General features: G+C 49.5%; 1 protein-coding gene across 7 annotated transcripts; it reads left to right on the top strand.

Moving 5' to 3' along the window:
* Positions 1-327: 327 nt before the first annotated feature.
* Positions 328-25,614, top strand: LOC111749405 (granulocyte-macrophage colony-stimulating factor receptor subunit alpha-like). 7 transcript variants are annotated; one of them, XM_064278840.1, is made up of 13 exons: positions 328-470; positions 7,623-7,766; positions 9,267-9,358; positions 9,451-9,593; positions 13,071-13,194; positions 13,922-14,051; positions 14,141-14,313; positions 17,547-17,680; positions 18,196-18,225; positions 19,582-19,714; positions 20,492-20,588; positions 23,420-23,501; positions 24,786-25,612. In XM_064278840.1, the coding sequence occupies exons 3-13, from the start codon at positions 9,313-9,315 to the stop codon at positions 24,864-24,866; spliced, it is 1,173 nt and encodes a 390-aa protein (XP_064134910.1). In that variant the 5' UTR covers positions 328-470; positions 7,623-7,766; positions 9,267-9,312; the 3' UTR covers positions 24,867-25,612. The 7 variants fall into 7 exon arrangements, with proteins under 7 accessions (XP_064134910.1, XP_064134911.1, XP_064134913.1 ...); XM_064278839.1 differs by lacking the exon at positions 9,267-9,358 and having other exon boundaries at positions 329-470; positions 7,683-7,766; XM_064278837.1 differs by lacking the exon at positions 9,267-9,358 and having other exon boundaries at positions 329-470.
* The last annotated feature ends 1,461 nt before the right edge of the window (positions 25,615-27,075 follow it).

Raw genomic sequence — 27,075 nt, 5'->3', positions numbered from 1 at the left:
TACCCACCCCCACTTCCATCCAATCGATTCCAACTCGTATCAACCCTGTAGGACTGAGTAGAACTGCCCCATAAAGCTTCTAAGGCTATAATCTTTCCAGAAGCAGACTGCCACTCCTCTCTCCCATGGAGCAGCTGGTGCTTTCACACTGCTGCTGAGCGCTTAACCGCTGATCCACCAGGGCTCCCTGATACAGACACAGATGATATAAACACAGTTGTAGACTTTGCTATAGGCTGGAGCCGGTGAGCTCACTGACCAGGTTTCCCAATTCTCGGTAAGAATGAGGAAGTGCAGAGGGAGGGGAGGGAGCCAGGGAGAAAAGGGAAGAAGGTCTCCGCCGCCATCAATCACAATGCGGGCTCTCTGACCAGGGAGAGTGCTGTGAAAGAAAGCCCTGGATGCCAGAGACTAGGGACACAGACCTGTGAGGAGGAGCGAGCTGACGGAGAAGGACTCTGTGCCAAGAGGTAAAAAAAGTAAAAACCCGTCGCAGTTGAGTCGATTCTGACTCTTAGTGACCCTCTAGGACAGAGTAGAACTGCCCCAGAGGATTTCCAAGGAGCGGCTGGTAGATTAAAACTGCTGATCTTTGGGTTAGCAGCCTAACCCTTAACCGCTACACCACCAGGGCTCCACGTGCAAAGAGGTAAGCTCCGCCTTGATTCTGTGCCAGCCGAGCCAAGGCCCTGTGGGGTGTTCTCTGCCTCCCTAGCTGGTTCCAGGAAGCTTCCACTCCAGGTCAGGGAGGGGCTGAGGGCAGGAGAGAGGAATCCCAAAACAAAAGGCCCCGATTAAGGAGAATGATTGAGATGACAGGACTACTTTGCGGTCTGTGTGCAGAATGAACCTTCGAGCCTAGCTCTAAGGTACCCGGGTGGCACAGCAGTTGACGGCTAACCTAAAGGCTGGCCATTCGAACCCCCCAGCAGCACCAGGGAAGAAAGTCCTGCCCTTTCGTTGTCGCTATGTGCCATCAAGTCGATTTTAAGTCAGAGCGGCCCCCTTTGTGACAGAGTAGAGCTGCCCCATAGGGCTCCCTAGGCTGTAATCTTTATGGGAGCAGATGGCCAGATGTTTTCTCCCTCGGAGCAAATGCGTCGGTTTGATTTTTCAATTAGCTGCTGAGTGCTTAACCATTGTACCACCAGGGCCCTTTTCTGTAAAGATTACAGCCAAGAACACACTATGGAAAAAAAATTCTACCCTGACACACATGGGGTTGCCAGAAGTTGGAGTCAACTTGACAGCAATGGGTCTTTGTGGTTTTTTTTTTTTTTTTTTGACGCTAGCTCAGCTTCTCTCATGCTCATGCAATCCTGTGTGCAGTGAGGCTGTGGGACCACCTGGGCAGACTCCCGAGCTCTGCTGGACGCAGGAGGAAGTAGCATGGTGGATGGTCACTCACAGAGGGTCTGTGGTCCAGTTCCTGGGGGAACACCCCGCCCACTCTGCTCCATCCCCCTCAGTCCCTGCGACCAGCTGCGGGGCGTAGGGTGCAAGGAGTGTGTGTTGGCAAGAACAATTGCTTGCATCCCCTAGACTTCAGGAAAAACCAACCAGCCAGGTGCCGTCCAGTTGCTCCTGCCTCATGGTGACGCCACGTGTATCAGAGTAGAACCGTGATCAACAGCCATTGAGATGGCTGGTTTTTCAGGACATTGCCAGGCCTTTCTTCCGAGGTGCCTCTGTGTGGCCCTGAACCTCAGCCTTTCAGTTAGTACCTGAACGTGTTACCATTTGCTCCACCCGGGGGCTCCTCCAGCTAATATTGAGTAGTATTAATACCAATTCCTGTTCACTCGATTCCAACTCATGACGACCCCACGTGTGTCAGAGGAGAATTGTGCTCCACAGGGTTTTCAATGGGTGATTTTTCAGAAGGAGATCAGCAGGCCTTTCTTCCAAGCCCCCTCTGTGTGGACTCGAACCTCCAATCTTCCCATTAGCAGCAGAGCGAGTTCACCGTTTGCACCAACCAGGGTGTCCTTTAACTGATATTTAAAAAAAAATCTCGTTGCCTTCGGGTCCGACTCAGAGCGATCCTATAGGACAGATCCCACAGGGTATGAAAGGAGTGGCTGGTAGATTTGAGCTGTCGACCTTTTGGTTAGCAGCTGGGCTCTTAACCACTGCACAACCAGGGCTCCTAATTGATATTAGCTAAACCCTGGTGGCGTAGTGGTTGAGACCTACGGCTGTTAACCAAAAGGTTGGCAGTTCGAATCTACCAGCCGCTCCTTGGAAACCCTATGGGGCAGTTCTCCTCTGTCCTATAGGGTTGACGTCAAGTCGATTACTTCTCATGGAGACCCCTGGGTGCTAGAGCACAGGGTTTTCAATGGTTGATGTTTCTGAAGTAGATTGCCAGGCCTTTCTTCTAAGGCACCTCCGGGTGGACTCAAACCTCCGACCTTGCAGTCAACAGTAAAGCGCTTTCCTGTCTGCACCACCCATACACTCTCCAGCCTCGGGAGCCCGACATCCACGCCGGGAAGGGCAGGCAGACCAGAACCACCTGCAGCTGGTTAGACAGGACACTTCTTGGCCCAACAAGGGGCTGAGCCAGGATCTGCATTGAAATGGATCTCAGGTGCCCCTTTGGGAGTTCGGTTTGAGAAGCATGGCTGGAGGCCACAGAGGGAGTGATCAGCTCAGTCATCCCAGGGTCAGCCGCTGAGTCCAGCAAGAGCTGCGTGGTATCCGCGGTTGTTCACTTGCTGATTGGCTGACAGCCGGTTCGTTCTGTTCATAGACCAAGACGTGGGATGGCAGAAAAGAAGGGCTCTGGGTTAGGGAAGGAGCCCCTAAGTGGTGTAAGCAGTTAACACACTCGGTTGCTCACAGAAAGGATGGAGGATTGAATCCACCCAGAGGTGCCTCAGAAGAACAGCCTGGCGATCTGCTTCTGAAAAATCAGCCACTGAAAACCCCGTGGAGCACAGTGTCTCCTCTGACACACATGGGGGCGCTGTGATGTGGGGACAACTCAACAGCAATGGTTTTGGGTTGGCCGCCATCTTGAAATTCTTAACCAGCGTTGAACATGGAGGAGTCTCTGGGTGTGCAAACGATGAATGGGGTCGGCCGCTAACCAAAAGGTGCCTGGGAAGAAAGTCCTGGCAATTTGCCCTCAAAAAAGTCAGTCCTTGAAAACCCCAGAGAGCACAGTTCTCCTCTGATACACATGCAGTCCCCACAAGTCACAATGGGCTTTACAGCAACTGGCCTGGTTTTGGTTTGGGGTTAGGGAAGAAGGGGTCTCAGTTAGGGAAGAACTCCAGAAAGGGGAAAGGAAACCTAGGCTGGTGGAAAACTGAAAGAAGAAGAGAAAGTGGGTGGGGAGCGGAGGAGGTGGACCTGATGTGGGCATCCGAGTGCTGAAAGCAGGATGTGACGAGTCAGGTCTACGGTGTACCACAAGTGGGCAAGGCGGCCTGAGTCCTCCATTCGCGAGGGTGGACACCAAGGCACAAGAGACTTGAGGGATCATGCAGCAAAAAACAAGGGGCAAAACCAGGCCAGAAAATTGGGTGTCCCATCTCTGAATCCAGAGAGTTTCCCCACTCACCAGGTGGTGGTGTTGTTAGTTGCTGTCGTCGATTCCAACTTATGGGGACCCCGTGTGTGAAGGATACTGCTCCATAGGGTTTTCAAGGTTGTGACCTCTTAGAAGCAGATCTCCAGGACTTTTCTTCCAAGGCACCTCTGGGTAGACTCCAGATGCCAACCTTTCAGCTAGTAGTTGAGCACTTAACAGTTTGCATCACCTGTGGACTCCTAACACCAGGTAGTTCAGGGGAAGGAGACAGAAATCATAAGGGTAATCTGATACCACAAGGGTTGCAAGCATCGAAATATAGCCCCAATCAAAGTTGTGTGGTGCAAGAAATAGCCCCCGGTTGAGCCTTTGGGTGGTAAAGAATGGAAAACACCATCTATTCCAGAGCAGTGATAACTGAGCCAATACCTGACCTGTAACACCTGGAGACCACGCTTCGGTAGCTCAGATTCAAATTCAGACTGAACCTACCACCTGCCAAGAGCCAGGATGCTGGTACACTGACCCTCTTTCAACAGGGAGAACCGCTGTGCCTGGTAGATCTATAACCGTGTAGCCTGTGTGGGCCTTTGGGGTCTCAGCTTTGGCAAGTGCAATACAGGGCTGAGACTCCAGAGAGACAAACAAGACACTCACCTCGGGCACCAAGTTTAAGGGGACAACCAAAACTCTGCAAAAGAAATAATATTTTCATGCCCACCCATTAAAAACTAAACCCATTGCCATCAAGTCAGTTCTGACTCATAGTGACCCTATAGGACAGAGTGGAACCGCCCCATTGGGTTTCCAAGGAACAGCCAGTGAATTCGAACTGCCGACCTTTTGGTTAGCAGTCGAGCTCTTCACCACTGTGCCACCAGGGCTCCAGTTTTCATTGCCGTATTTTTAAAAAATTCAAAATGAATGGGAAACTATGTGAAGAGTGAGACACTGACATTTTAAATAAGAACGGGATTCGGCAGGGAGGGGGTTACAGTGAGGAGTGTCAGGTAAGGTCCTGCGAAGGGGGATCCCAATACTGGATTTTTTTAAAATGTTGCTATTTTGCTTGTTGTTTTATTATTATTTTTATTATTATTGCAATAAACTCATTTATTTTGATGGCTGGGTATCTGGGGAGCCCTGGTGGTGCAGCATTTAAGAGCTCGGCTGCTAACCAAAAGGTCGGTAGTTTGAATCCACCAGGCGCTCCTTGGAAACCCTATGGGGCAGTTCTACTGTGTCCTATAGATTTGCTGAGTCAGAATCGACTTGACAGCAACGGGTTTGGGTTTGGGGTGCCCCCTTAGATATTGTTTCCAGGGCAAGTACCTCCCTTTCCTTACCCTAGGCCTGCCTCTGCTCCATGAAAAAGAAAAACTAGTTGCCATCCAGTCAGTTCTAATGAGTCAGAGCACTGCTGTGCTCCGCAGGGTTTTCCATGGCTGGTTTTACAGGAGATAGCCAGGCTTTTCTTCTGAGGGTCCTCTGGGTGGACTCAAACCTCCAACCTTTTGGTTAGCAGCTGAGCGTGTTAAGTGTTTGCACTTTCCAGGAACTCCAATCTAGATATACGAATATACCAAAACTAAACCAAACTTGTTGCCGTCAAGTCAAGTCCAACTCGTAGCGACCCTACAGGACAGAGTAGAACGGCCCCATAGGGCTTCCAAAGAGCACCTGGTGGATTCGAATTGCTGACATTTTGGTTAGCAGCCGTAGCTCTTAGCCACTACGCCACCAAGGTTTCCATATGAATATAGGTAGGTGATCTAGAAACACACACAGCTGTGAGTAGTCATGATATAAGGAACGATGGTGGCACAGTGGTTAAGCACTCAACTGTTAACCGAAAGGTTGGTGGTTCAAACCCCCCAGCTGCTCCGTGGGAGAAAGGTGTGGCGGTCTGCTTCCGTGAAGAGGCAGCTTGGAAACCCTATGGGGCGGTTCTGCTGTGTCCTGTAGGGTTGCTCTGTGTCGGAATAAGATCGATGGCAATGGGTTTGGGTTTGGATACCTGACATGGATGTAAATGATTGGATTTTTTTTTTTTTTTTTTTCCTGCAAGGAAGGTCAAAAATCAGAGACCAGCTGCGTTCCGGTTGATGTCAACTCAGGGTGACCCCGTGTGTGTCAGAGTAGAACTGTGCCCCACAGGGTTTTCAATGGCTGATTTTTCAGAAGCAGACAGCCAGGCCTTTCTTCTGAGGTGCCTCTGGGCGGACTCGAACCTCCAACCTTTCAGTTGACAGCTAAGCGCTTCCACGTTTGCAACACCCAGGGGCTCCTCTGCCCCGTAGACAGACTACTGATCTCCTCATGGTGGTCTTCCTGCCACTGTCTCAGCTTAATTCACCCCTCAGAGAGGGGCCGAGGCTGAGAGTCCCACACACTATGCATAGGAGGACCCCCATTCAGGCCCTGGTGCTGGGTGTTAGGGTGTCAGGTCAGAGTCTGCTCACTCTCTGCTCAGGGGACCCCCATCCTGGGCCCTGGTGCTGGATGTTGGATGAGAGGTTGAGGGCATTCTACTCTCTGCCCGGGGGACCCCCCTTCAGCATCTGGCATTCCAGTGGCCCCCACTTGGTGAGTGACCCCCTGGGGTGCAGACAGAGATGAACCACAGGCAGCAGGGGCAACTTTTTCAAAGCAATTTGAAGGGAACAAGGAGGCTGCACCCCCACACCCAGAGCTCAGGACAGACTCCAGGTCCAAGTGCTGCCTCCGAGACCAGGCAGGAACCCACCCGTCCTCTGCAGCCTTGCCACCACCAGGCTCGCCTGGTCACAGGGTTCATCATGACTTCCGTCGTCCTCTAGGGCTGCTACAACAGAAATAACACAAGGGGGTGGCTTTAACAAGCAGAAATTTGTTCTCTCACAGTTCAGGAGGCTACAAGTCCGAATTCAGGGCGCAGGCTCTAGGGAAAGGCTCTCTTTCTCTGTCGGTTCTGGGGGAAAGTTCTTCTGTGTTTTTCAGCTCCTGTTCCCCGGTTCCTTGCCCATCTCCACGTGGCTTTTGTCTTCCCCATCTGTGCCGTCTTCTCTCTGTGCGTAATCTGCTCCTTGTATATCTCAAAAACAATTAGCTTAAAACACACCCTACACGGATATGGACTCATAATAAAACAAAGAAAACCCTATTTCCAAATGGGTGTACTTCCGCAAGGATAAACCAAAACCAAACCCGCTGCCGTTGAGTCGATTCCCACTCATAGTGGCCCCAAAGGACAGAGTATAACTGCCCCATGGGGTTTCCAAGGAGCATCTGGGGGATTCCAACTGCCGACTTCTTAGTTAGAAGCTGAGCTAATAACCACTGCACCACCAGGTCTCTTCCACAAGTATAGGGGTTAGGATTTACAACACATATTTTTGGGGGGACACAATTCAATCCATAACAATCACTATGGGTGATCCTGTCATCCACACCCAGACAAACTCCTGGGGGAACATTCACAAGGTCCCCCCCCTGACGAGAGCCCCTTCAAGATTTAATCTCTTCAAACGTGTAGTGGCAAAGTGATTAAGAGCTTGGCTGCTAACCAAAATGTCAGCAGTTCGAATCCATCCGCTGCACCTTGAAAATCCTACTGAGTAGTTCTATTCTGCCCTATATGGTCACCATGAGTCAGAATCTTGAGGGCCACTGATTTGGATTTTTTGTTTTGTTTTGTTTTTAATGTGTGTCTGGAGCCCTGGTGGCACAGTGGTTAAGAGTTTGGCTCCTAACCAAAAAGTCAGCAGTTCGAATTCACCAGCCACTCCTTGGAAACCCTATGGGGCAGTTCTATTCTGTTCTATGGGGTTGCTGTTATGAGTCAGAACTGACTCAAGGCAATGGGTTTGTTGGGGTTTTTTTGGTTTGTTTTAATGTGTGTCTGAAGGACTCCTGGTGGCACAGCAGTTAAGTGCCTAGTTGCTAACTAAAGACCTGGCTATCTGCTCTCACAAACCTTACAGCCTTGGAAACCCTGTGGGGTAGTTCTACTCTGCCCTGTAGGGTCGTTATAAGTCAGAATCGACTCGATGGCAATGGGTTTGGGTTTAACGTGGGTCTGTGACTTTCTCTATCCTTCCAGCTCTTCTCTGTCATGAGGATTTACCCCGATTGTCATCTGTGACACCCCCCCGTCCTGCAGGCAGCTCCATGGGTCCCCTGGGGATGGCACTGCTGTTTTCTGTGTTGCTGACCCCAACAGGACTCCTGGCCCAGGGGCACCAGGGTAAGTGTGGACATCCGGTTGACCCTCTTCCGTTGCTTACATTAAAATCCTCCTGGTGTCTGTGAAAACCCGCTTCTGTCGAGTCATTCCGACTCAGACTTTCTCAGCAATGGGTTTGGTTTGGGTTTTTTTTTTGTGTGTGTGTGTTTGAATCCCTCTGGAGCTATCATTTTACATTTATTATCTATTAAAATCCAAACCAAAACCAAACCTGTTGCCATCCAGTCCATTCCAACTCATAACGACCCTGTAGGACTAAGTAGAACTGCCCCATGGGGTTTCCAAGGAGCTGCTGGGGGATTCAAACTGCTGACCTTTGGTTAGCAGCCGAGCTCTTTACCACTGTGCCACCAGGGCTCCGTTTATTAAAATGGCATTAATTCATTTAATTTAATGATTTTATCACTTTTTTTTTTTTATCACTATTTCCAAACAGAGTCGTTGCCATGGATTGAATTGTGTGTCCCCCAAAATATGTGTTGTCCCTCCTGACCCCCATAACTATGGATGTAATCCCCTTTGGGAGTAGGGTTTTCTTTGTTGTGTTAATGAGGCCATGTCAGTGTAGGTGTGCCTTAAACCAATCACTTTTGAGACGTAAAAGGAGCAGATTAGGCTCAGAGAGAAGCAAGCACAAACAAGACAGATGCCACGTGGAGATCACCCAGGAACACAAGCTGAAAAGAGACAAGGACCTTCCCCCAGAGCTGACAGAGAGAGAGCCTTCCCTTAGAGCCAGCACCCTGTATTCAGGCTTCTAGCTTCCTGAACTGTGATAGATAAAAACTAATACATTTCTGTTCTTTAAAGCCGCCACCTATGGTATCTCTGTTATACCAACAAGCACCTCTACACCTTTAATTAAATAAGGTTCTTGCCTCTCACTGGTCAAAGATGGACAGGTAAGGCATGGAGAATTTTCCATGTGAGCAAAGGTTTATTGAAGAGGCTTGCAAGCAGAGACGAGGAGGGCCTAGGCAAAGCTTTCTCCTGTCTCCCAGAACAAAGGACTTGCATGGGATTTTAAAAATTCTTGGGGAGGGGGAAGATTCATGTTTATTCAGAGGCATAGGTGGGGTTTTCCAACACGTGGCCCGTTTGGGGCCAGGACAGGTTAACACATGCAGCAGTTTTCTAAGATGGCTTTAAGACGGCTCCTGTCCTGGAGGCTTCTGGGATTTGTAGCAGGACTTATTGCGCCTGTGCAGTCCCTCCTGTGGTGCCGGTTCGATTCCTGTCTTGGGTACTTTCACCAGGCAGAAGACATCCGTTGGTCTCCTTGGTCACTTTGCTGATGTCTGCATGCTCCAGGGACCAGATCGGGCCAGTCCTTCTGAAAAACATCTTACAAAGGAGTACACTGTTCTTTCCTTATCGCCCTTTCCAGGATGGGGGTTTTCTGTCATTAGCCAAACACACAGTATTGTAAATAAGTTGCAAGTCTTGCAGGGTTCCCTGCTTGGGGGCTCAGTCCCTGTTTCTTCCCTATCTCAACACTAGGAGAGGAAGACAGTCGTATTCACAGGCATTGGGTTAGAACGTGCACATGACTCTGGGAGACACAATTCAATCCATCCCAAGAGCAGCAAGTTGTAAGTTCGCCGACAAGATACACATGTATGGGTTGGGAGATGGAGAGAGATGGGACAACAAGAATTTCTGATCCGGCGACCGCTGTTTTCAGGTCTTTCCACCCAGGAGCCAGTCCCCAGGCTGCATGTGACATTTGATCCGAGGGAAATGACATTAGCTTGGGACTGCAGAGAAAATGCCACCGTCGTCAAATGTCTGATGAGCCACAGGGAAGAAGGGCAGATTAGCATGAAGGTGAGACCCGGGGTTCCTGCATCCAAGTTGACCCTTTGCGGAGCACTTGACTAGAGAGCAGGCTTGGGTTAAAGGCATTGCAGGGTGCTGGGGAAATCCAGTGCAGGGGGTGCTAGCTGTGTCTAAGAGGTGACATGGGGCCAGGTTCCCTGGGGGACTGCAGAGAACCCAGGAAACCATCTTATCCTGAGGATGAGGAGGCAGACATGTCTGGTCTGTTCAGTGAGCCTGGTCTGTGCCAAAAGGAAGGTGCAGTGGGTGTGTCAGGCTTGTCACTTGTCCCCACCCCAACCTCTCCCCACCCCCGGGGGCTTCCGGTTAGGGTTTAGGAGAAAGATCCAGGTGGAGTTATTCTATAGAGCTGGAGAGGGGGGAGCAGGAGGTGGGAGAGGGAGAGGACGAGAGAGAGACAGAGACAGAGAAAGACACAGAGAAAGAGAGACCGAGGGGGCTTCATGTCAGGGTTTAGGAAAAAAATCCAGATGGGGTTATACTATAGACATGGTGGGGACAGAAGAGGGGAAAGGGAGAGGACGAGAGAGAGAGACAGAGACAGAGACACAGGCAGAGACAGACAGAGAGAGGCAAAAGACACAGAGACAGAGACAGAAAGAGACAGAGACGGGAGAAAGAGGGAAGGGAAGAAAGGAGGGAGGAAGGAAAAAAGAGAGAGAGGAGGAGGGAGGGAGAAGACAGCAAGGGAGGGAAAGACAAAGTGCCGTGAGTTAAAAAACATAACAAACATTCCCCCCTACACACACACACAGATGGCTCCAGGTAACCCCCCTCCTCCACCCCAGGCGGAGGCTCCAGGTAACCCCCCTCCTCCACCCCAGGCAGAGGCTCCAGGTAACCCCCCTCCTCCACCCCAGGCAGAGGCTCCAGGTAACCCCCCTCCTCCACCCCAGGCAGAGGCTCCAGGTAACCCCCCTCCTCCACCCCAGGCAGAGGCTCCAGGTAACCCCCCTCCTCCACCCCAGGCAGAGGCTCCAGGTAACCCCCCTCCTCTACCCCAGGCAGAGGCTCCAGGTAACCCCCCTCCTCTACCCCAGGTGGAGGCTCCAGGTAACCCCCCTCCTTCACCCCAGGCGGAGGCTCCAGGTAACACCCCTCCTCTACCCCAGGTGGAGGCTCCAGGTAACCCCCCTCCTCCACCCCAGGCAGAGGCTCCAGGTAACCCCCCTCCTCCACCCCAGGCGGAGGCTCCAGGTAACCCCCCTCCTCCACCCCAGGCACAGCGAGGGCTGCCAGGCCAGGGGGAGCTCCCAGCTGCAGAGCTGCTGTGGGGTGGAGGCCTGCAGAGGAGCAGAGGGCATGGAGGAGGCAGCCCCAGGGGGTCAGGGAAGCTCAGCCCTGCCTGGGAACTCTGGCCGGTAGCTGCCTTGCCCAACAGGCATGGCCAAGGGCCAGGGGCAGCATGTGGGTGTCACAGGTAGACACCCCAGGTGCACCCAGAATCTCTGGGAGGACTTTCGCGGGATGAACTGTCTACCCACAGCCATCGGTGAAGGCGACAGGAGACCTGGGGCTTGTTCTGTATCCCCCAGGTATGGCTTAGGGAGACCCACCGCCCACACGCCATTGCAGCTGTTTACCTGTGTGATTCCTCAAAGACCATTACATGGTAAACCCAGTCCTGAGAGACAAGTCTCACTGGCTCTGTGTTTCCAATAGAAACAAAATACAGAGATTACCGGGCAGACCCATAGACTTATCTACAATTCTATAATGCAAATTTTAAGCCTGTGGGAAGGAGAAGAGTAAGTATTACAATATCATTTGTCAGTGACTCATGGCACCCCTATGTGTGTCAGAGGAGAACTGTGCTCCACGGGGTTCTCAATGGCTGATTTTTCTGAGGCGGGTTGCCAGGCCTTTCTTCCGTGGTGCCTCTGGCTGGATTCGAAACTCCAACCATTTCATCACCAGCCGAGCCCATTGTTTGCGCCATCCAGGGACTCCACAGAAATATAGACTATAGATACATAGACCCCCCCCAAAAAAAACATAGTTGCCATGGAGCCAACCCCAACTCATGGCAACCCCACACGTGTCAGAGTAGAACTGTGCTCCATAGGGTTTTCAGTGGCTGATTTTTTGGAAGTAGATTGCCAGACCTTTCTTCTGAGGTGCCTCTGGGTGGACTCGAACCTCCGACCTTTCACTTTAGTAGCTGAGAGGGTTAAGAGCTTGCACCATCCAGGGACTCTATAGATATATAAACTATAGATACGTAGATTTTTTTTTTTAAGTTGCCATTGAGTCTATTTGAACTCATAGAGACCCTATAGGACAGAGTAGAACTACCCCATAGCGTTTCCCAGGAGCAGCTGCTGGATTCGAACGGCCAACCTTTTGGTTAGCAGCCAAGCTCTTAACCACTGTGCCACAGAGACACTCTTCTTTGATAAGAGTCCAACTCGTGGCGACCCTGTGCATGTCAGAAAATGCTCAATAACGTAAAACAAGGAGCAGCAAACTCTCTGAAACTCTGAAGTGGCAAAGGAACTCACAACTCACAGTGTGGTCCCCGGACCAGCAGCGTCAGCATCACCTGGAGCTTGTTGGAGATGCAGAATCTTGGCCCCACCTGGTCCTGTTAAGCCCAAATCTGCATCGTCACCAGATCCCGGGGCGATAATGTGCACACTGAACAGTGAGCTGTAATCTAATTTTCTAAATTGCGTGCGGGAGATCTGGGTTCAATACCCAGCCAACACACGTCATATGAAGCCACCACCCGTCTGTCACTGGAGGGTTGTGTGTTGCTGTCTTGCTGGACAGGTTTCAGCAGACATTCCAGACTCAAACAGACCAGGAAAAGAGGCGATCAGCTTCTGAAAATCAGCCAGTGAAAACCCTACGGTTCACCACAGTCCAACCCACAAGGGACCATGGGGATGGCGCAGGACCAGGCAGCCTTTCATTCTGCTGTGCATGGGGTGGTCACAGGTAGGGACCGAACTGATGGCAGCTGACAGCAACAACAAAGTGCTATGGTGATCATTCCTCAAAAAACCAAAAAAAAAAAAACAAACCCAGTGCCTCTGAGTCGATCCCAACTCACAGCGACCCTATAGGACCGAGTAGAACTGCCCCATAGAGTTTCCAAGGAGCGCCTGGTGGATTCAAACTGCCAACCCGTTGGTTAACAGCCATAGCACTTAACCACTACGCCACCAGGGTTTCCATCATTCCTCAAAGATCCTTTAAATGGAAGACTCAATCCTGAGAGAGATCCCTGGGCGGCGCAAAAGGTGAACGTACTCGGCTGCTAACAGGGAGGTTAGAGGTTGGAGTCCATCCGACGAGCCTCTCCATCAGCTGGAGGTTACGCCTCGGAGTCGGCTCGTGGGAGGAGGCGTATGGGGGATATCTCGCAAAGGCAGGGCAGCTGGTATTCTGGGGTTTGTGTAAGGCCATTAGGATCAGGGTGGAAACTGTTTCATAACCCAAGGGCTGGTTACCTCTTTTCAGCCGATAGACAAACAATGTAGCTGCACCTTCGAACTCCGCTCTCTGCACAGAGGAGTCGTCCTCACGGTTGAAGCAAACACCAGCCAGGGACTCTTTGAGCAAGAACTGCTGTACGACAACCCAGGTAAGGAAACCGTTACGGCGGTCCTCTTCCATCCCGCCGGCACCAAAGCACATGTCTTTAAATTTTTTTTTTTAATTTTTATTGTAGCAAAGTACATACTTGACAACGTTCGCCATTTAACTCATTTTTACATGTTCAATTCAGTGACATTAATTACATTCACGGAAGAAAGGCCTGCGATCTACATTTGAAAGTCAGCCGATATAAACCCTCCAGAGGGGAGTTTTGTTTAGAGCACGCTGAATGTGTGTTAATGGTGGTGGGGATAATCTGGGATCAGATATTTGTAGAAGAATATTTGCAAAAGTTGAAGACCGTCACTGAAACGTGCTCGTAGAAACTGATGTTATGTTCTGTTGTATGTATATCACTTTCACAACAACAACGACAACAAAAAAAAACCCTAGGGAGCACAAGGAACATTGTTGGATCCACAACCGATCGTAGGGGTGGCACAGCACCCTGAATGGGGTCGCCACGAGTCAGGGGGCTGACTGGACAGCAACTCACAATGACCACAATAAGTCACCATGTTGTACAAGCTGCACCAGTATCCGCGTCCAAAGTTTTTCAACCTCCTTAACAAAAACTCAGCATTCCGTAAGCAACACCTTCTCCTTTCCCCTGCCTCTGGCCCCCGGGGAACCACGAATCAACTTTGGTATTTCCCGTTCACAGAGATCCCCTTTTAACCTTGGCGCACAATTCATTCCGTTTCTCCCTGTAGGCGAGAATGGAACGGCTGCAGAAAACTTCTCCTGCTTCATCTATGACGAGGATTTCATGAACTGCACGTGGGCAAAGGGCAGAGCGGCCCCAGACGACGTCCAATATTTCTTTTATATCCGAGACTCAGAGTAAGTGCTGGCCTCACCTAGAACACCTTGGCAAGGACAGTGTTGGCAAAATACCCTGACGGTTCTCTGTAAACCTTGGACTCTTACAGGGGAAAGAAAGAAAGAGAATGTCCACATTACCTAGAACACTCAGGAACCCACGTTGGGTGTCTCGTCGAGGACCTCTCGGAATTAGCCTTTCACAGCTACTTCCTGGTTAATGGAACCAGCAGACGAGTGGGAATCCAGTTCTTTGATTCAGTTTTGTCGAGGCATAAAATGAGTGAGAGCAAAGACCCGTGGTTTTACCACTGAGCGCATGTCAAATGGAGTCCCTCCCTGGGTGGTGCGAACTGTGAAGGCGCTCAGATGCTAACCAAAAGGTTGGAGGTTCGAGTCCACCCAGAGGCACTGCGGAAGAAAGGCCTAGTGATCTACTTCCGAAAAAAATCAGCCGTTGAAAACCCGGTGGAGCACAGTTCTACTCTGACACCCGTGGGGTCACCGTGAGTTGGAGTCAACTCGACAGCAACGGGGGGGGAAAAACATGTCAAGCAGGGCTGCTACATGACGCCAACCTTTGTCTCTGTCATCACTATGTCTCCTTTTCTCCTTCTCTGACTCTGAGCCTCCTGCCTCCCTCTTATAAGGACCCTCATGATGACATTACAAGTCCCTGGGTGGCATAAATGGTTTGCACTCGACCACTAACTTAAAGGTTGGCAGTTCAAACCCACCCAACAGTGCCTTGGAAAAAAGCCTTGGTGATCTGCTTCCGAAAAACCAGCCTCTGAAAACCCTATGGAGCACAGTTCTGTAACACATGGGGGCACCACGAGTCAGAGTGGGCTTGATGGTAATGGGTTTGATTTGGTTTTGTGATGACTTTGGCTCCATCCAAATAATCCAGGGCAATTTCCCCATTTCAAGATCCTTAGTGGCAACTGCCAAGTTCCCTTTGCCATCTGAGAGACCATATTCGCAGGTTCTGGCAGTTAGGGCATGGACATGTTTGGGGGGTTGTTACTCAGCCGACAACAGGGACCCAGCTCTCACAGAGTGGCTGAGGGAGGTGTCTTTGAGGAGGTATCTCTGAAGCTGAACGAGAAATGGGAGAGTGGGTGGGAGAGACTTGGCCACCGTGAGATTTTATTCACCGAGGCACTGAGGGTAGCTGTGTTGGAGGAACCAGGCATGTGAATGAAAATTCTTCAGGCTTTGGGGCTGAGGCAGGAATGGATTTCATCCCAGGTACGAGAAGGAGCAATTGAAGACTCCATACCAAGAGCTATGTGGTCGGATCGACACTCGAGAGAGTCTTTCTTGGAAGCAAGGATGGCAAGCCTGCGTCTCATATACTTTGGCCGTGTTGTCAGGAGGGACCAGTCCCTGGAGAAGGGCACCATGCTTGGTGAAGTAAAGGGTCGGCAAAAAAGAGAAAGACTCTCAATGAGATGGATTGACACAGTGGCTGCAACCATGCGCTCAAGCATAACAACAATTGTGAGGATGGCGCGGGACCGGGCAGTGTTTTGTTCTGTTGTGCATGGAGTCGCTGTGAGTTAGAACCAATTAGACGGCACCTAACAACAACAACTACTCCAGTATGACCTCTTAACCTAATTAATCTGCCAAGACCCTATTTCCAGAGAAGCTGCCATTCTGAGGCTCCAAGTGGACCTGAATTTTGAGAAGAAACTATTCAACCCAGTTCAGAGAGTTTCATGAGTGTTCGCAATGGTATAGCTGGTAGGAGACGGGATCAACGAACTCAATCCAGTGGTACCAGCCAGGTGGGGGCTCCTACCTGCCGAGTTTCCCACACGATGGAGACGGAGACATGGAAGAGGAAGGCCAGTTAGAAGACAGTGACAATTGGCAGCTTGACAGGTGATGGTGGCCTTAGCCAAGGAGTAGGGGATGGAGGTGCCATGGTGCTGAAGCTGGCAGTTACAAAAGAAAACCAGCCAACGTTTAAAACCAAAATCCCATTGCACGGAGTCAACCTCGGCTCATGGCAACCCCATGGGTGCCAGAGTAGAACTGTGCACCGTAGGGTTTTCAGTGGCTGGTGTTTTGGAAATATACTTGCCTCTAAGGAGCATTCTGGTTGTGCTTGTTTCAAAACAGATTTGTTCACCTCTGGGTGGACCCAAACCTCCAACCTGCCAGTTAGTAACATAGGTAGAAAATCCCTGTACCACAAGAACTCATATGGGATAGGCACTCTGAGGCTTCAAAGAGGCTTTCACGGATCTTATCTTATTTTTCCCAAGCCCCAGACAATTTTAGAAGGGTAGGTTTTATGATCTGCTTTTGCAAAAGACTATAGAATTCTTTCCCATTCTCCCCCAAGTGAAAAAAGGGGAAACAATGTCATTTGTGAACTGCAAAAAAGAACAAGTCTTGAAAGCAAGGAGAGCTGAGAAGGCATAGACCCAAACTTTGGAGCATCCTAGGTTATTCCAATCATGGCGCCCTTGCTCCAAGTGCTATTGCGTCCTCTTCCCAGCACTGGTGTTGGGAGGGAGAATACGTATGAAACTCCCCTCACCTGGGGCAGTGGATGTCATGTGGCTTTTGTGAACGGATTTAAGTTTTACAAAGTCACAGTGATACTCTTTCTTGTTGTTGTTGTTGTTCTTAGCTGCAGTGAAGTTAGCTTTGGCTCATGGCCATGGTACGTACAACACAACAAAACGTTGCTCAGTCTTGTGCCATCTTTATGATCGCTGGCATGTTTGAGTCCATTTTGCATGTCTTGTGTCAGTCCACCTCATGGTGGTTTCTTTCTTTTTTTGCTGACCCTCTACTTGACCAAACAAGACGTCCTTTTGTAGTGACTGGTCTTTCTTGGTGACGTGTCCAAAGTAGGTAAGCCAAAGTCTCACCTTCCTAGTTTCTAAGAAGCATTGTGGTTATAGATCTTCTGAGACTGATTTGTTCGTTCTTCTGGCAGTCCATGGTGTATTCACTATTCTTCACCAACATCACAATTCAAGGGCATCGGTCCTTCTTCTGTCTTTCTTTTTCATTGTCCACCTTTTCCATGCATAGGAGGCCACTGACAATACCATGGCTTGGTTCAGCCACATGTTAGTCATCAAAGTGACATCTTTGCTTTTTAAAACTCTAAAGAGGTATTCGTAGCCAAAGCAATATGTCATTTGATTTCTTGACTACTGCTTCCATGGATGTTGATTGTTGATCCAAGTAAAATAAAGTTGTTGACAACTTCAATTTTTCCTAAGCTTCTGGTAGCCCTAGACATTTCTTGGCATTTCTTGGCCTGTAGACAGTCCCACATGGTGTCTTCCCACTGTGTGTGACCCTATTTTTGTGTTTGTCCTTCTTTTTTATAAGATATCACTCAGGTGGGATTAGGACTTTCAAAGAAAGACCTTATTTCCAAGCAGGTTCACATTCCTAGGTACCAGGGGTTAGGAGGTCAACATATCTTTTGTGGGGACACTGTTCAACCCATAACAAGGGGTATGTCCTGGGTACTTGTTGCAGATATGTACAGTCCACCCACCAACATCACCACGAACTGCAACCACTCACACTGCCTCCTCGAGTGGCAACGCCCCAGGGCCCAGCAAAACGTGCCTGCCAGTGAGCTGATGTATGAGGTAGACATCCGGCAAAAGGTAATGGGAGCTGCAGTACCAGCTGGTTCTCCAGTAATGGGTAGTGGGAGCTGCAGTACCAGATGGTCTTCCAGCAATGGGTAATGTGTCCAGGGCAGACAGACAGTGAGGGATGATGGGGGAGAGAGATGCCCAAGTGCCTTTGGACCACCCAGACAGCAATTCCAAACCACCTCAAACCCCTGTATCCACAGTGGCCATAGGGGGTTGGCAATTGAGAGTCAGTGACAGAGAAGGGAGGAGGGTCCTTTGCTCTGCTACCCACCTGGACCCAGTCCTGGACCCCCCACCATCTGGGAAACAGGGATGGGCTTCTGGGAGCTGTGTCTGCCAACTCCTAGGCTCCACCCACCACAGATTCCTGCTTTGTGGTAGATGGAAGGGAATCAGCCCTTCATGAATAAGAGACAGCGTGGGTTACCCCTGACCACACCCATAGGGAGAGACTGGACTGGGACTTGTGAAAAACATTATAAATGGAGGAAAATGGACCTTCTGTTGTGTTGTTTTCATAGGGCAGTAAAGATGGCAGCAGCAATAAACTGGTGAGTGACTGCCTTCCGAAGTCCATCCTGTAGTTTAACTCCTGCAAAAGCGTGCAATGCAAAGATGAACTTGGCCCAGGCAGGGCGGGGATGGAGGTGGGGATATGGGTCCCAAAGGATGGAGGGGTCCCAAGGATATGGGCAGATCAGCGGGGAAGGGGGGGAATTCCCAAGAACCCCAGCTGGGTGGGGACCCTCTTGTCCTGACCTCTCAAGCCCTATTGGTTGAAATGAGCTATGTTCATTATATGCAATTAATTGTCACGTTCTTTTCCTCTGCCGTCCATCCTGGGTCAAGAAAAATTTCCATTGAGTGTCCGAGAAGATTGTTTCTTACTTCAAAACACCTCTGAGACAGATGATTCAATGACTTTGGTGTGATATTTTCTGAGTGTCCTCACCTCTCTGGCCCTCAGTATCCTCCCTTATAAAATGAGGGTGTTCAAGGTAGTGGTCTTAACGTCCCTTTCAGGTCTCTCTCTTCAGGGTCACTACGAATCAGAATTGACTTGATGGAAAAGAGTTTTTGGTTTTGTTTATGGTGCAAATGGTGAACGAGCTCAACCGCTAACCCAAAAGTTGGAGGTTTCAGTTCACTCAGAGGCACCTTGGAAGAAAGTCTTGGTAATCTATTTCCAAAAAGTTAGCCACTGAAAACCCTATAGAGCACAGTTCTGCTCTAGCACACATGGGGTCATCATGAGTCAGAGTTAACTCAATGGAAACTTTATTTTCTGTCTGTGGGTCTACCAAGGAGCCCTGTCCTTTAAGCGCTTGGCTGCTAACCAAAACGTTGGTGGTTCCAATGCACCCAGCATCTCTGAGGGAAAAGACCTGGTGATCTGTTTCCACAAAGATGACAGCAAGAAAACCCTTCGGGGCAGTTCTACTCTGCCTCCTAGGGCCGTTATGAGTCAGAATCGACTCAGTGGTATCCGACAACAAAAACGCGGGAATACCAGTACTCATTCCCTGCTGCAGAATGGTGATGATATCCGTATTTACCCTTCTACGTACCCCAGAAATGGTTACGTGGTGAATGAAAAAAACATTCACTGCAGTTATTCGCTTAAACACTCATCTGAAGTTTTCAGAATGTGAAGATGTTCATTAATCTTATAAACTACACGTTTCTAAATAACAATAACGTTCAGTGCTATGATTTAAAGCTGTTGCTTTGTTAACAGAATTGCTCTTTTTTTTCCTGTACGATTTGCATGCTTTGATTGAGAAAACGTGGTTTTAAATCTTTTGTTAATTTCAGTTGCACAATCGAAAAGACACCCTTCTCTGTCATCCTTTCTTTTCACAACCCAAGTGATAACTAACTTTATCTTTCTGTGTTTTTATTCAAAGATTTCCATTCCTGGTAATTCCGGAAACAAGCACAACTTTCCTATCAATCCCAGAGCAAGTTACACTGTGCAAATCAGAACCGCAAACTCCCGGATCCTTCACTGGGGTCCCTGGAGCGAGCCTGTGAAGTTTGGTAAGTGCGCTGAGACCGTGTTCCCTGGGGGGCAAGGGCCATGCTGGGTGGACATCAGGGGCAGCTGTGACATCTGACCCTCTGAGGAAGATAGGTGAGAGATAGATAGATAGATAGACAGACAGACAGATAGGTAGATAGATGATAGACAGACAGACAACAGATGAAAGATGGATAGACTGATAGATGATAGACGAATGGATAGATGGGTGGGTGGATGGGCGGTTGGATAGATGATAGATAGATAGATAGAGACACATCATGGATGGATGGATGGATGGATGGATGGATGGATGGATGGATGGATGGATGGATGGATGGATGGATGGATGGATGGATGGATGGATGGATGGATGGATGGATGGATGGATGGTTGGATGGATGGATGGATGGATGGATGGATGGATGGATGGATGGATGGATGGATGGATGGATGGATGGATGGATGGATGGACGGATAGATGGATAGATGGATAGACAGGTAGGTAAATATGTAGGTAAACAGATGAAAGACAGACTGATAGATGGAAAAATAGGGGTGTGTACACACAAACATACATACATATAATTCCTATTCCTCCCTCAGTGAGGTCCCAGAAGTGAGCCCCTAGAATTTGGTAAGTGGGCTGAGAGAGGAGTGAGTTTACTCAGAGGCAAGGGCCATGGTGTGTGGACATCAGGGGCAGCCGTGACATCTGAACTAGCCAGGAAATGAACGAGCCATGCGTTGATAGTTGATCCTGTGTACGTGCCCTGCGTTTCACTCTCTCTCGACAGGCTTTGAAGAACAAGAATCCAGCCCCACCTATGTCTATGTGTTGGTGGTCCTGGGAACCCTCCTTGGTGCCCTGGTCATTGGGTTTCTTTTTAAAAGGTAATACTGCCAACAGTGTGGGACTTCTCAGGGTTAAACATAGAACTACCATGTGACCAGGAATTTCATTCCTGAGTGTACACCCAAGAGAATTGAAAGCAGAGACTCAAACAGATACCTGCTCGCCAAGGTTCGTTGCAGCACCATTCATAATAGACAAAAGGTGGAAACAACTGAAGTGTCTGTCAACAGAGGCGTGGATCAACAAACACAGTGTGGTCCAACCCCACAATGGAATATCACTCAGCCATCAAGAGAAATGAAGTCCTGATACACGCCATGACATGGCTGAACCTTGGAAACCCTACGCTTAGTGAAATAAGTCAGACGAAAGGACAAAAACTGTATAATCTAAAATATATAAAATACCTAAAATAGATAAATGCAGAGAGACCAAAGTAGATTCATGGTGGCCAGGAACTTGGGGGAGAGGAGAATGGGAGACTGAAAGGGGACTCGGTTTCTGTTTGGGGTGGAGGAAAACTTCTGCGAACGGATAACAGTGATGGCCGCACAACACGGTGAGTGTAATTAATGTCACTGACCTGTGTGCACTTAAGAAGTGGTTAAGATGGCAAATATTTTGTGTTTTATATAATGTGTGTATGTATGGGAAACCCTGGTGGCATAGTGGTTAAGTGCTATGGCTGTTAACCAAAAGGTCGGCAGTTCAAATCCGCCAGGCGCTCGTTGGAAACTCTGTGGGGCAGTTCTACTCTGTCCTATGGGGTCGCTACGAGTCGGAATCGACTCGACGGCAGTGGGTTTGGTTTGGTTTTGGGGTGTGTATGATGTGTTGTTGGTGGTGGTTGTTGTTGAGTGGATTCCCATTCATGGCGACCCCGTGTGTTATAAGGTGGAACTGCCCACAGGGTTTTCTTGGCAGTAATCTTTATGGAAGCAGATCACCTGGGCTTTCTCCTCCAGCACTGCTGGGTGGGTTCAAACACCAGCCTTTAGGTTAGCAGTAGAGCACAAACCATTTGTACCCCTTGGGTACAAATATGTTTATGTATAATGTAAAATAATATAGTGTTGTGTTGTGTTATGTATTATATTATTATATTAGAGTACAGTGCAATGCAGTACACTATGTTATGTTACATTACATTACATTATGGAGGGTGATTACATTATATTACATAATGGAAAGCGATTACATTGTGGAGGATGATTACATTACACTACATTATGGAAAGTGATTACATTATATTACCTTATGGAGGATGATTATATTATATTATGGAGGGTGATTACATTACATTATGGAGGGTGATTACATTACATTACATTGGAAACGCTGCTAACCAAACGGGTGCTAACCAAAGGGTCAGCAGTTTGAATCCACCAGGCACTCCTTGGAAATTCTGTGGGGTAGTTCTACTCTGTCCTATAGGGTTGCTATGAGTCGGAATCAACTCAATGGCACTGGGATTTTGGTTTTACATTGCATTACATTACACTATATTATATTACATTACACTATGCAGGGTGATTACATTACATTGCATTACATTATATTATATTATGGAGAGTGATTACATTATATTACATTACATAACATCACATTATATTATATGTGGACCAATAAACAATAGCATGATAAACGGAGAAAAGATCGACATTGTCAAGGATTTCATTACTTGGATTCAGAAACAACGCCCATGGAAGCAGCAGTCAGGAAGTCAAATGGTACATTTTGTTGGGCAAATCTGCTGCAAAAGACCTCTTTAAAGTATTGAAAAGCAAAGATGTCACTTTGAGGACTAAGGTGCACCTGACCCAAGCCATGGTGTTTTCAATCACCTCATACGCACGTGAAAGCTGGACAATGAATAAGGAAGACCGAAGAAGAATTGATGCCTTTGAATTGTGGCGTTGGCAAAGAATACTGAATATACCATGGAGTGCCAAAAGAGTGAACAAATCTGTCTTGGAAGAAGTACAACCAGAATGCTCCTTAGAAGCAAAGATGGCGAGACTGCGTCTTACATACTTTGGACATGTTGTCAGAAGGGATCAGTCCCTGGAGAGGACATTGTGCTTGGTAACATAGAGGGTCACCAAAAAAGACGAAGACAGTCAATGAGATGGATTGACACAGTGGTTGCAACAATGGGCTCAAGCATAGCAATGATTGTGAGGATGGTGCAGGACCGGGCAGCGTTTCGTCCTGTTGTCTGTACCAAGCAGGGTGGCAAGGCAGAGCAGTGCAGAACTAGATCAAAGCCATCTGTTGTCAGCTGCCACTGGGGCTTTCTGACCTTTTAATGGCAGGGACCCCTGTGTTCGGCCAAGCTGCTATGCCCGACCATGTCTCCCTCTCCCATCCCTGCACCCAAAGGACTTAGAATTCTACAAAGGTTCCTCACGGGTATCACCATGTACCCCTCTGTTGTTGTTGTTGTGGTTAGTTGCCATCAAGTCAGTTCCAACTCATGGCAACTCCATGTGTGCAGAGCAGAGCTGCGCTCCATAGGGTTTTCAAGGCTGTGACCTCTCAGAAGCAGAGGTGCCCCTTGCGGACTCGAACCTCTAACCTTTCAGTTAGCAGCCGAGCACATTAACCCTTTGCAGCCCCCAGGCTCACCATGTATCCCTGTGGTAGCTCCTAGCATCTCTGCTATCCAAGACTTTAGTCCGTCTGTGATTCTTAAGTGAAGTTGTTCTGAAGTTGTCTGAAGACTTTAGTCTTTATGTGATTCTGAAATGAAGTTGTGAAGATTTGGGGCCAGGTGCTGTCAAGATGGCACAACTAAATGTGATAAGATGGGGCGTGAAGACGCATGGCCACCCCGACCTTCTCCTGACCCTTGTCTTGGTATCACTAGGTTCCTTCTGACGCATAATTTATTCCCTCCGATTCCGAAGATCAAAGATAAACTGAACGACAACCAGCAGACAAACCTGCAGGTGCGTGGGGGCGGGCAGAAGATGAGTGCTGGGAAGGGGCAGCAGTGACCCCTGCAGTCCCCTGAACTTCCCCCCCTGCAAGTGCGTGGGGACGGGCAGAGGACGAGTACTGGGAAGGGGCAGCAGCCACCCCTGCAGTCCCCTTAATGTTCCCCCCTGCAGGTGCATGGGGGCGGGCAGAGGACGAGTACTGGGAAGGGGGAGCAGTGACTCCTGCAGTCTCCTTAACGTCCCCTCTACCCACCACACCATTTGGACCATGGCACCATCATTCGGTGTGGCCAGAATCCTGCTCAATGACCTTCCCGTGGGATCAGAGGTGGGATGTTCTCTATGAGCTGTGTCTGGGGAAAGTGAGAGACAGAGACAAAAACAAAGAGACAGAGAGAGAGAATACGGTAGAGAGGGGAGAAGGAAGAGAGAGGGGACTATAAAGAAGCGGGGAGGGGAGGGGAAGAAAGTAAGAGAGAGAGGAGAGACAGAACAGGAGCAAGAGAGATAGAGACAGAGAAAGTATGAGCCAGAACAAGAGAGAGAGAGAGGAAAGGAGGGGGAGAGAGAAGGGAGAAGGGGCTACAGAGGGGAGAGAGGGAGAAGGGAAAAGAGTGAGAGAAAAAAGAGAGAGGCAGAGAGAGGGGAGGGAGGGTAAAGAAAGAGTAAGAGAGAGAGATGGAGGACAGAGGGAAAAAGAGTGGCAGAGAGAGAGAAAGGGACAGAGACAGAAAGACAGAGAGCTAGAGAAGCAAAGAGAGAGACAGAGAGCTTGTATCTGGCCTTGTGGGGGGCACCCTGCTTGGCTGAAGGAGGACTAGGGGCAGGCTCACCTCTATCTGAGAACCCCTTTGACCATCAGGTCCGACTCTCCCAGGGCAGGACCACTTCTACCTGCTGGCAGGTCCCACCTCAGCCCAGGGCTGCCTTCCAGGGGCTCTCCACCAGCATGTCCCTCAGCCACCCACCCACTGTCCCGCCGTCATCTCCAGCTGTGCTGACCCCCTGTGGGCACCACATCCCCTGGCCGACACCCCTCCAGTCCACTGTCTGTGACCTGACCCCCAAGACCCACCCAACCCGGGCCCAGGCCCAGCCACTTTGCCCCTCCTCCACCTCCAAGCCCTCTGTGGCCTCAGGGCCTTTGAACTGGCTGTGCCCACTTGGATCTCACTTCCCACGGCGCAGCCCTGTCTCAGATTTCATCCGGGAAAGAACAACCCCAGCGGGAGCCCTTAACAACACTCTGGGCTTGCGGATGAACACCCCATGCCCACTCTCCTTCCTCCCCAGGTCAGCTGGGACCAGCTCACATCCGACGCAGGAAAAGCTGAGAACGAAGACGTCCTGACGGTGGTGGAAGAAGTCGTGTGAGCCGCGCCAGCCCCAACAAGATGTGAATACATCCATGCCTCCACCGTGAGACTCCCAGAAATCGTATTTATATAATGTTTTGAGCATTTATGTAGTTTTTCTACCTTTTTACTTATAAAAATATGACATTTTACACAGATGCTCGGAACCCTAGAGATTGTTCAATCCCCCTCGAACCCGTCAACGTAAAGCTCAGGCTAGATCCTCCGCAAAGAGCTTGTTCTTTCCGGTGTTTTGCTAGTTGCCTTCAAGGAGGCTCTGATTCTTGGCGGCCCCACGCACAACAAAACGAATCGCGGCCTGGTTCCGCACCATCCCCCTGATCCGTTGGTCTCCTCGAGTCCATCGTTGCAGCTACTGCGTGTTTTGAGCGCCTTCCAGCCTCGGGCGCTCACCTTCCAGCACTACGTCAGCCACTGCTCTGTTAGGATCCGTGGGGTTTTCACTGGCTGATTTTCATAAGTAGATGGCCAGGCCTTTCTTCCTAGTCTGTCTTAGTCTGGAAGCTCCGCTGAAACCTGTCCACCAAGGGGAACCTGCTGGTATTTGGAATACCAGTGGCCTAGCTTCCAGCATCCCAACAACATGCCAGCTACCACAGTACACACTGACAGACGGGTGTGAGTTTTAGCTATAAGATCCCATTTCTATGAAATTCAAAAACAGACAGAATTACCCAAAGGTAATAGAAGTCAAGTCAGTGGTGGCTTATGGGGTCAGGGGACAAACTGGATGAGGGACAAGGGAGCCCTCCCAAGCACAGAGGTTACTGACCTTGACAAGGCACACAAAGCGTGCTTCGAGGGGTATGCGTGACAAGTGTGCATTTTTCTGTACGTAAATTAAAAAAAAAAAAAAGATTGTCATTGACTCAGTTTGGACTCCTGGTGACTCCCTGTGTTACAGGGTAGAGCTGAGCCCCATAGGGTTTTCTTGGTTGTAATCTTTACAGGAGCAATTGCCAGGCCATTCTTCTGAGGTACCACAAGGTGGGTTCGAATCACCTGTTGAGCACAAGCCATGCGCACTACCCAGTGACCAAAAGCATGTAAGTTAACCAAAAAACCAAACCCAGTCCATTGCTGTTAAGTCGATTCCAACTCATAGTGACCTTGTAGGACAGAGAACTGCTCCACAGGGTTTCCAAGGAGCAGCTGTAGATTCCAACTGCCAACTTGTTGATTAGCAGTGGATCTCTTAATCACTGCGTCATCAGGGCTCCAGCATGTAAGCTACACCTCAATAAAAAAGTGGGGCATTTAGTGGGGTGTCCCCATCACTGAGTACTGTCCTCCATCCTCCCATGTCCCATTAGTGACCAGCCCCACACGCAGTCCACCCGACTTCAGGCTCTCTTGGTGCTACTAACCTAATGCTTAGCAACTAGAACCCTCCCACCTCCAAGCTCTCTGTGGCGGCCCCAGGCCCTTTGCACAGCCCATGCATCCTTGCTCTGGAGGGTTCATGGCTACAAACTCGCCTTCCCAGCACCTGAAGTCCCCTTGGGCTCTGCTCTGTGCAACCGCAGAGGGTCCAGCTGGATGGGGCTGCGACGTCCGCTCAGCACTCGGGGGCAGATGGACACCCAGTCATTTGTCTCCAGCCGGGCGAAAGGCTTGTGGAGACTCCACCGGCAGGACTGTTCCTGAGGAGCAGGGGGCCGTTCTTGTGTTTGTGGGGAGAGAGCTCCTACAGAAACTGGAGAAAGCTGCTCCCCCGACCACTGCTCAACAGGAAGGCCCAGACAGCCTAGCTGTGGGGTCCGGGGGTGCTGGGAGTGGGGGGGGCCTAGCCATGTCGATAAGTGAGGAGAGGGTACGATATTTTATTGTGTTTTCGGTGAAGGTTTACACAGCAGTTTAGGTTCCCATTCAACAATTTCTACACAGTGACCTTGGTTCCATTGTTCACAATGCGTGAATATTCTCATTATTTCCACTCTGGCTGTTCTGTTTCCATTCATCTAGCTTCCCTGCCCCCTTACATTCTCATCTTTGTTTTAAAGTCATTGTTGACCGTTTGGTCTCATATAAGTGTTTTTTTTTAAGGAACACAGTACTTACAGGTGATATTCTTTATTTTGTGAGTCAATCTTTTATTTTGCTACAAGGTGACCTCAGGGGCCCACGGGTTTCCCAGGCTGCAGTCTTTACACAAGCAGATCCCCAGGGTTTTCTCCTGCGGAGCTGCTGGGTGGATTCGAACCACC

This window comes from Loxodonta africana, chromosome Y (assembly GCF_030014295.1).
Source record: "Loxodonta africana isolate mLoxAfr1 chromosome Y, mLoxAfr1.hap2, whole genome shotgun sequence".
NCBI classification, from domain to species: domain Eukaryota; kingdom Metazoa; phylum Chordata; class Mammalia; order Proboscidea; family Elephantidae; genus Loxodonta; species Loxodonta africana.
Note: the sequence above shows the minus strand (reverse complement) of the source record. Positions and strands in the feature narration are given on the sequence as shown.

What these genes read in the sequence shown, in the direction of transcription:
- LOC111749405 (XM_064278839.1), top strand. Translation starts at nt 7,691, where the DNA reads ATGGGTCCCCTGGGGATGGCACTGCTGTTTTCTGTGTTGCTGACCCCA. An exon ending in CCTGGCCCAGGGGCACCAGG is followed by an intron (nt 7,767 to 9,450) that starts GTAAGTGTGGAC and finishes CGCTGTTTTCAG; the next exon opens with GTCTTTCCACCCAGGAGCCA. An exon ending in GAGCGAGCCTGTGAAGTTTG is followed by an intron (nt 19,715 to 20,491) that starts GTAAGTGCGCTG and finishes CTCTCTCGACAG; the next exon opens with GCTTTGAAGAACAAGAATCC.